This window comes from Camellia sinensis, chromosome 1 (assembly GCF_055761805.1).
Source record: "Camellia sinensis isolate YWXY chromosome 1, ASM5576180v1, whole genome shotgun sequence".
NCBI lineage: Eukaryota > Viridiplantae > Streptophyta > Magnoliopsida > Ericales > Theaceae > Camellia > Camellia sinensis.
In genome coordinates, this window is record NC_138961.1 from 131,310,865 (window position 1) to 131,320,512 (window position 9,648).

The following is a 9,648-nucleotide window of genomic DNA, read 5'->3' on the forward strand; positions in this document are numbered from 1 at the left end:
TGAAATAGTGCTTAATGCAAGATGTATGCGTAATTAATTTTAATTAACCTAATCCTCATACAATTTCTACAACAATCAAAACTATCCTCCACCGATAAACCAAAGCAAATATTTCTACTCAACAGATAATTTTCCAACAACAGATATAATCTTATAAATTTCAAAATGGGAGCGATAATACATATCCAACTCCACTTTCATCATCAACAAAGGCATTCATCTATCTTTTCAAAATCCAACATCTTTTCATTTTCTTTCATATATTAAACAATCAATGATTTCCTAAGAAAACACCATTTACTTTCAATAATCATATTTAAGGAAGCAATTTCCAACATTTCATCTCGCCCTAACAACATTTGCACCCCTATAACCTTTCTCAAGAATTCATTTGAAAAATCTTTCTTTTACATTTCAAAGTCAAACCCTAGATGTAAACCAAAAATTCCCAAATCACTAAACCTTTTTAAAGACCAAATAACCAAGCTAAGAATCATACCAAAGGTTAAAGAAATCCCTATCTTAAGAGTAGAAGATGAAGAAAGCAAGGGTTGAAATTTGATGAAGCCAAAAAAAAAAAAAAATCTTCTCTAATTAAAACGAAACTTTCAATGAGCTCTACATTTTTCTCCAAGCAACTATGGTGGAGAAATCAAAGGATTTAGGTGTATTTCAGGTATTTAGGCAAGAGAGAGAGAGAGAGAGAGAGAGAGAGAGCGTGAGTGAGTGAGTGAGTAAAGAAATTAGATTTGGAAATGTTTTAGAGAGAGAGAGAGAGATAAAAAAGTGATTGAAAAAGGCCTCTCCTCGATCTGATATACGCATAGACCGCTCGAGTAACCAAACCACCGCTCAAGCGTCAGATACAATAAGTGACACTACTCGAGCAACTAAAACACCGCTCAAGCACACAATGACCCTATCCCAAAAGTTCAGACCTACAAAAGACTGCTCGAATAAAGAAAAGACCGCTCGAGTGAAGATCACCTTAATCCTAAAAGTTTTATAGACTTGCAAAAATACCAAGAGATTTCAAAGACTGCTCAAGCAACCAAAGCACCGTTCGAGCGAACAAGAAATGAAATGGATAATGAGTCTATGGAAAAACTAACTCCCAACCTGTTTTAAACACAACCAACAACTCTAAACCACCAAACTCAACTAACAACAAGATAATAAGGGTATCCATAATAATTAAATGTACAGAATCCCGAATCTAAGAGCATAAAAAGGGTCGGGTCTAAACCGGAATTGTTATAATGCTAGTGGTGTAGTTACTATTTGAAGAATAGTAAAGAATTCTCAAGGATGAACTTGAGGCGTGGACGTAGGTCCGGCTGTGTTGAACCACTATAAATTGTTGAGTTTGCTTTCTTTTCCTTTTACTCATTTTATTTCATTACTCTATTTTATATTGTTGAGCATTTTTATTTATTTATTATTTGGGTTAAATTTTAATTTAGCAATTTATTTAGAAACTCAATTCACCCCCCCCCTTGGGTTGTCTACCTGAGTTAACAATTGGTATAAGAGAGAGAACTCTAGTTTTAGTGACTTAAATGTCTTAGAGTAGATTATGACAACTCCTAATTGTTTATTACTTAAGAGACAAGCATCCAATAGGCCACCATTATTTAGCAGCACAAACTTTAGCTATTGAAAAATCAGGATGACGATACACACACAATCTACGAATTATGAGAGCTGAAAAATCAAATGTTTACTCATTTTATCGATATTATAAATGGTTTAAAATCTCTTAGTAAAATATATACTAATTCTAAAATTGAAAGAAAAGTGCTCAGATCATTACTTGAGAGTTAAAATCTCTTAGTAAAATATATACTAATTCTAAAATTGAAAGAAAAGTGCTCAGATCATTACTTGAGAGTTGAAAGACAAAAGTCATCGCTAGCATGGAAGCCAAGGACTTATCAAAGCTAAGTCTAGATGAACTGATGAGATCTTATCTTACGCATGAGCTCATCATACAAGAAAGGGATGAAGAAGAAGATAACAAGAAAAAAAAAAAAAAAAAAAAGGGAACAGCTTTCAAATCCACTACTACTCGTGAAGAAGAGGTTAAAGATAATTCAAAATATGATGATGAAAAAATGGCCTTCTTAACAAAAAGGTTCTAGAAATTTATGAAAAAAAAACAAGGAGGAAGAAGATTTTTCAAAAGAGCTTTTAACAAAGGAGAACATAGCAGAAAGGATGTTGTAAAAAGAGAAAACAACAAGAAAACTGAAATCACTTGTTATGAATGCAACAAGCCCAATCACATCAAAACCGATTGTCTAGAAATCAAGAAACAATACAAGAAAGACAAAAGAAGAGTCATGATTGCTGCATGGGAAGATAGCGTTGAAAGTAACTCAGAAAATGATGGCAGCAACAATGAAGTTGTTAACCTATGCCTAATAGCATTTGGAGATGATGATGAGGTAAACAACGAATCTTATTCTTTGATGAATTACAATCCGCATTTGAAGATTTGCATGATGAACTTAGAAAACTTGGCATTAAAAATATTGCTCTTAAAAAGATGCTTTCAAGTTCAATAAAAAGAAAAAAAGAATATTTATCTAATAAAATTGAAGTGTTACAAAAAGGTTTTTCAAAGATAAAATAAGAAATGACATTTTAAAATATAAAAAATCTCCTATTTTGAAAAAGAACTAAATGATTTGAAAATCGAAAATTATTCTTTAAAAAAGGTGAAAGTTGTTTTGAACTAAAATATAGAAGATTTGAAAAATATTCTTTCAAAATTTACGCAAGGAAGAGATATTTTGGATAAACTTCTTAAAATTCAAAATCATACATTTGGTAGAGTTAGAATTGGGTATAAACCTTTTTCAAAAAAAAAAAACTTTCAAAAATGATCTTTTTTCATGCATTTTCTAGACACTCTTATCTTACATGTCATTTTTGTGGTGGAAAATATCATATTTCACCTACATATGCTGTTAGAAGAAATTCTTTTAGCTAAAATTGAAAAAAAAATGTGGGTTCCTAAAGATACTTTAAGTGTGTCAAATTCTAACTTTTATGGATCCAAGAAAGTATGGGTACTAATAGAAAAATTAAATTTTTATAGGTATGTTTCAAGACAAAATCCAATAGTAATAGATGGTATCTCGACAAGGCATGTTCAAGGCATATGCTCAGAAATAAAGTCATGTTCGCCACATTTCAACTAAAGAACAGAGGGCATGTAACATTTGGCAACAATAGTAAATAAAAAATTATTGGTATAGGTAATATTGGTAAAAGTCCTTCTCCCATTATAGAAAATATCTTACTTGTTAAAGGTTTGAAACATAACTTGCTTACTATTATTCAATTATGTGACAAAGGTAATAAAGTTATTTTTGATAAATCACACTGCACAATTCAAAGCATCACAGATAGTAAAATTTTGTTTATTGGTCATAAACATGAGAATATATACGTGTTTGACTTGCATAATTGTGAGAACCCACATTTAATTATTCTTAAAAGAAAATAATTAAATAAATGAATAAATAAATAAATTGATTTTATCCAGAGTCTATATAAAATATATATTAGTGTATAAGTTAGTTTTAAATTAATTCAATTCAGTCACTAACCAAAACATTGTTAAGAATAATAATTTTGTGGATATTCAATATTATTTTTTGTTTATAATTTATTTGAACAAGGATTCAACATAATAATTATCCTTACTAAATATCTTAGTTGAAAACCTTAGTTAATTAATTTTAAGAAATTCATACAAATACACAACATAAATAAATCAGAAATTCAGTGGCAATACACTTGTATGCATGCATGTACTAGTAGAGAGATGGGGCCATCAATTGTGCTAGATTTAGGAAATACGATGGGACTCAGTAGAATGATTAGAAGAGAGAGAGAGAGAGAGAGAGAGAGACTCAGGTGAGAGGCCAATATAAATACATACAATTTGCATCCTTCTCCTCAAACTGATCAGAGAAGAGTAAAAAAATAAAAAATAAAAAATTCTATGAGTTAAGCTAAGAAGAAGAATAGAAGATCAGGAGTTTATAATTTTTTTTTCCTACCATTTCAGCACCCCTTTTCAATCCTACTATTAGGTAAGAAAATCCTCTCAACCCTCTCATTTTTTTTAATTATTGAAATTTTCATATTGTATTTATGTGATAAAATGACTAAAATTGTAGATAGAATTTTATTTATAGTTGTATGTAAATTTTGCGATTTGTATATTAAATATTTAAAGATTATTAATATCCTTAAAATCATGGTGAAAATTTAGAATTAGACTTTCATGTATAGTTTGTGCCATTAAAGAGATGATTAAAGATTTTATTAGATTTGGTTATATGATTCTTTAATCTGTCAGAAATTTTACAAATTTTTAGACAATTTAATACTCAAAATTTTGAGATGATTCTTTTACAAAGTTGTTAAGAATGATGTCTAGTTCATCTAGGAATTTTTGTAACAATTATTCTAATTTTGTACGAATTTATACAAAATTTTAATTAAATCTGAAACTGTAGATAGATTTTATTGCATATTTGAAAAATTATTAAAAATCCTATATTAAATCAAATCTAGTAATTTCTAAATAAAATATGAAATTTGAGAAGTCTAGTTTCATAATAAAGTTTTAGATTATGGAATTGATTTACAAATTTAAGTGTGGAATTATTTTAAGAAAATGTGACGAATTTGTGTCATGAAATTTCTTGAATTTTCACATAATTATTTATAACTTATTTTTGAGAATTTATTTCTGGAAAATGACCATAACATGTTTTTTGAATATTCCATTTAATTCCATGAATTTTAAAATTGTATAAATAATTTATTTACAATTTTAATTACAAAGAATGTGTTCTGAAATTTTCTGGGCAGATTGAGAAGGAACCAAGACTATTACTTCAATTATTTATTAGGGCCAAAAATAAATATTGTGCTAGTCTAATTAATTGAATCTTGTGAATTAGTAGCCCATGCATGTGTGTTATTGTGGTTCATTTTTAAGTATTTAAAATTATTATTTCATACTATGGTTTAATTTAACTGTTTATTATAATTTTGTACATTGATTGATTATTGTATAACATGTGTAATATTTCTGTTGGAAATTTTAATGAAAAAGTATAACACTTATGGTGAGTGAAATTTTTAATTATTTGTGATTAATATAAAAACTAACTAAAATAATTAACAGCATGTACAAAATTAACGATTAAGGGTTAATACTGATAATTTAGGGTGAGCCTTGATTTTTGATAATTTTTACATAATTGTGTTGCGAAATCCTAAGGTAGCACGTGACTTATTTGAACTCTTATCGGTGTTTGGTTTTGGGATAAAGGTGGATGTACGTGTGGCACGCAGGGAGGTTATGTACCCCTAGCAAACTGCTCCTTTGGGGCAAACCATGGATGTCACAGCTTGGGTATATAACCCTTGGGTGTTGACATCCTTGGTAGTTACAATTGGTAACACTTGAATATTTGACCAAGGGGAGTTTTCAAATTAACCGTGACCATGACTTAGTGGTTGGTAAGAAAATCTCTTTGGTGAGATTTTGAGTATCACCTAAACTATTAAAATTGTTAAAATTATTTTAATAGTTGTTATATTGTTATTCTAGTAATATTCGTTATATTTTCTTTTAATTGTCATGATTATGTAGCAACTTGATTTTTCATAAGTCATTATTTATTATTATTACTTTATTTTATTTTTGACTTTATTAATTACATGGTTATATAAGAATTTAATGTAATATTTAATTAATTTAATATGATATTTAATTATATATAAATAATCTAAATATTTATATATATATATATATATAAAGGTATTATATGTATTGATTTTATAAAGCATATTTATTTATATTATATTTATATAATAAAATATAATATAATTATTAATTAGGTCCTCATAAGAGTGCTGCCAAAAAAAAACAAAAACAAAACAAAAAGAAAAAGAGGGTTGCGTGCTGTACGGCGGAGAGAGAGAGAGAGAGAGAGAGACTGTGAGAAATCAAGAGGAACAACATAAAAGAGGAGTGGAGAAGAAAAAAAAGAATTAGGGTTTTGTTTTGGTGGCTCTATTAGTTCTTTAATATTTTATAGAGCTTCGAAAAATAATTGTGAGTGCAAAACCTACTTTTCTTGATTTATGTTTAATTCGTTGTTTTTATTTATTTATTTGATATTGGTTTGATTTTGTATTTGTGTGTAAATGATAGATTGATTTTAATTATTTTGATTAGTTGTGTATGTCAGGTTTAGGGTTTTATATGTATTTCTTTTATGGTTGTAATCACACCCATGCTTATTTGAAATTAAAATAAACTTAGAACCCATAGATAAATTCCTTACACTCCACCATAACTCCAATGATTGTTGTTTAATTTGAGTGTTGGTGAGAAGGAGTGTATAAAAAAAAAGGTGAGGATTATGAGATTTATATAAATGCCTTAGGCTTGGCATTGTTAAGTTTGTTCTCATGAGTAGATGAGAGATTGTATATATATATATTGTTGCCTCGTTCTCAGGAGTAGACGAGTGCTTTGATTTATGCGCGTACGTATATGCTAACCATCCGGGGAGTGTGGATCAAACTCAGGACGATATCATGGTGCAAGTTTGGCTTCGGAGCGGTGTTAGGTATACGGGAGGCACATGGGATATATGTGTAGGCTGGAAGTGAATGGCCGAAGTGGTGGAGTTTAGGCATAAAGAATTAATATAAACTTATTGGTATAGGTTGAATTACTTTGATTTATATGTCTCAAAAAATAGTAAACGACCTCAATAAATTAGGAAATTTGTGCAGAGGCATGTATACGTAATTCTAGACAACTTTTGTGTTTTAACTTTTTACTAAAAGGATCGATTAGAACTTGTAATCGGATGATCTTGGTTAACCCAATTTTTGTTCATTTTAACAATGCAGATTTTAGATGCTGTTTTAACTCACGAAATGAGCTCATTTGTATTGGTTTCGGATGAATTAAAGTAAAACATTATTCTGAACACTTTTCATATTTTAAACTTTTTCGAAAAAAATCATCTTAGGGAAATTTCTTTTCGTTTTCAACTTCAGATTTTTCGATTAAATTCTGTCTAGGTTCTTCCAGTTTCTTCTAAATTGGTTCATCTTTCCTTTTAGAAAATTTAATTTTGTACAAATTTTATTCTTTGAGATTTGGTCAATTCGAATTATTTCAGCATGAAACGGTACATTTTGTTTTACTTCTTCAGCAAGTTACTTATGATTAAATTATACTAACTTTATTTTTTTGCAGAATGGTGGGTCGTACTAATTTTTTATACAGGGCTGATCCACTATAATTTTTATTTTTATTTTGTTTATTTTATACTCAATTTCTATTTAGTTGTGTACAGACAAGAAACTAAATGCTACCATATCTCGAGAAACTACTCCTTCGTCTCGATACGGATGAAACTACTTGTCTTGTCCCGTAACAAAAATTAAATGTAATTTTGTTTGTGTCTGATGGACACGTGGGTGTTAAATCTTGTACTCATACTAGTATACTTGTATACTGACCCGTTTTGTCTCTTGGTAACTCAGGTACGTTGTTTGAGCGCAGCCGAGCTTCCCTTGCAGGATTAGTTGGGACTACGGTGGTGACGAGAAATAACTATAGTTGTTGGACATATCTCTTGAACTTCTATTATTTTCTTGAGCTTAGGATTGATATTAGTTTATGTATTTATTATTTTTTTTTATGACTTTAGTATTTTGATAATTTGGCATTGTGGGTTATTTTCCAACTTTACATTATTTAAGTTGTTTTGACTAGTTGTTACTAGTTTAATGTTGGAAGTATTGGATAGTTATGAATTTATGATAAATAGTTTGGTTGGCGTTTTGTTAGTTTTTTTAATCCCTTGAAATCTTTTGAGCATTGAAATTTACTTAAACCTTATGAAGACGAGAACGTTTAGATTTGTTTCATCCCTAGGATTTGGATGATGGAATATTGATTGGGGTTTAGTCTTAATTTAATATTTAATTGTCCCAATTTTAGGGTGTGACAGTTTGGTATCAAAGCTTTAGGTTACCCTAGACATGTGAGAGTTTAGGTAATCCTCGGATTGTAGAAACATGGGTTAGCTGATTTAGTTTGGTAGTTGAATGTATTCTGAGTATTTATGAACGGATTTTTTGTGTGTGTTTAACTTGAAGGTGATGGCCGGAAGGTATAATCTGAGAAGTGCTAAGCTCAATGGCACATGAAAAAAAACAACTGCTAACACGGCAACGGTAGAGGCAGCTGCTACCGGGGCAACCAATACGGTGGAGGTTAATGTGGGGGAGATGATGGCTTAATTACTTCAGGTTGTGCGGAACAATAATCAAGGCCAGTAGGGAGATCCATTTGCGAAGAGAAACAAAGACTTTGGTTCTTTGGGAGGTCAGAAATTCTCTGGAGATGGAAGACCCACTGCAACTGACGCTTGGGTTCAGAAATGTGAGATGGTGTTTGGTCGTATGCAGCTCACCAAGGTCCAAAAACAGGAGTTGGCTACATATCAGCTTCAGGGAGCAGCCCTATTTTGGTGGAAGTCGTGGAAGGAGGGTCTAGATTTGACAACTTTGACTTGGGCAGATTTTAAGACCTGTTTTGATCTGAAGTTTATTCCTGCGGCTATTTGGTCTCAACTGAGTGATGAATTTTTGAAGCTCACTCAAGAGGGTAGAACAGTGATCGAGTATGTCACTAAGTTTAATGAGTTGTCTCGTTATGCCCCTTACTTAGTTGACATGCAAGAGAAGAAGAATGAGAAGTTTATTAAGGGATTAAATCATTACTTGTCTAAATCCCTTATTCCCTTTGATGCTGAACCATTTGATAGAGTTCTTGACTTGGCACTGAAGTATGAGGAAAATGAGAAGCAGTTTAAAAAATGGAAGGCTAGGGTCAGAGAGACTTCCAGAGGAAGTCACTATAGGGGTCAGCAGTTTCAGAGGCCACAACAATAAGGTAGTCAAGGAAATTTCAGACCTCAAGGTAATTTTAGGCCTTAAGGAAATTTCTAGCCCTAGAGGCACTATTATCAGAGACAGGGTGGTCTGCTCCTACAGGGTTATCAAGGATAGCGGCAGCAAGTGCCACAATTGGGTTATTGTCCTCTTGTACCTCAGTTGGAGGGGCCTCCACCTATCAAAGCAGTAGCACATCAACCAATCAATAAGGAGTGTTTTGGGTGTCAACAGTTGGGATATATAGTCAAGGATTGCCCTTAGAGACAGCAGGCATGACAGAGTCCGGCAGCTCCAGCCAGGGCATTTGCAGTGATGCCAGGAAATGACAAAGTGCAAGGTACTTTTAATCTTTTTCAAGAACCTATTAGAGTACTTTTTGATACTGGTGCCTCTCATTCTTTCATATCTATACAGTTTGTAGAAAGAGAACACCTTGTAACTACCTCATTGTCTAGACCTATTCGTGTTGAGACCCCTTTAGGAGGGGCAATTACTCTTTATGAGATGTGTAAAGAGTTTGAGATTGACTTTGCAGGAAGAGTCTTGTATGCGGACCTAATTGTTTTAGGGTTTAAGGGGTTTGTAATTATTTTGGGTATGGATTAGCTGCGAAAACACTTTGTTACTCTA

At 31.3% G+C, this 9,648-nt stretch overlaps 1 protein-coding gene across 1 annotated transcript; it reads left to right on the forward strand.

Moving 5' to 3' along the window:
• The first annotated feature begins 2,342 nt into the window (after positions 1-2,342).
• LOC114304472 (uncharacterized) lies at positions 2,343-9,015 on the forward strand. The gene is made up of 2 exons (XM_082914096.1): positions 2,343-2,447; positions 8,452-9,015. Exons 1-2 carry the CDS (start codon positions 2,343-2,345, stop codon positions 9,013-9,015), a joined length of 669 nt encoding a protein of 222 aa, XP_082770222.1.
• The last annotated feature ends 633 nt before the right edge of the window (positions 9,016-9,648 follow it).

What these genes read in the sequence shown, in the direction of transcription:
- LOC114304472 (XM_082914096.1), top strand. Translation starts at nt 2,343, where the DNA reads ATGATTGCTGCATGGGAAGATAGCGTTGAAAGTAACTCAGAAAATGAT. An exon ending in CATTTGGAGATGATGATGAG is followed by an intron (nt 2,448 to 8,451) that starts GTAAACAACGAA and finishes TTGGGAGGTCAG; the next exon opens with AAATTCTCTGGAGATGGAAG.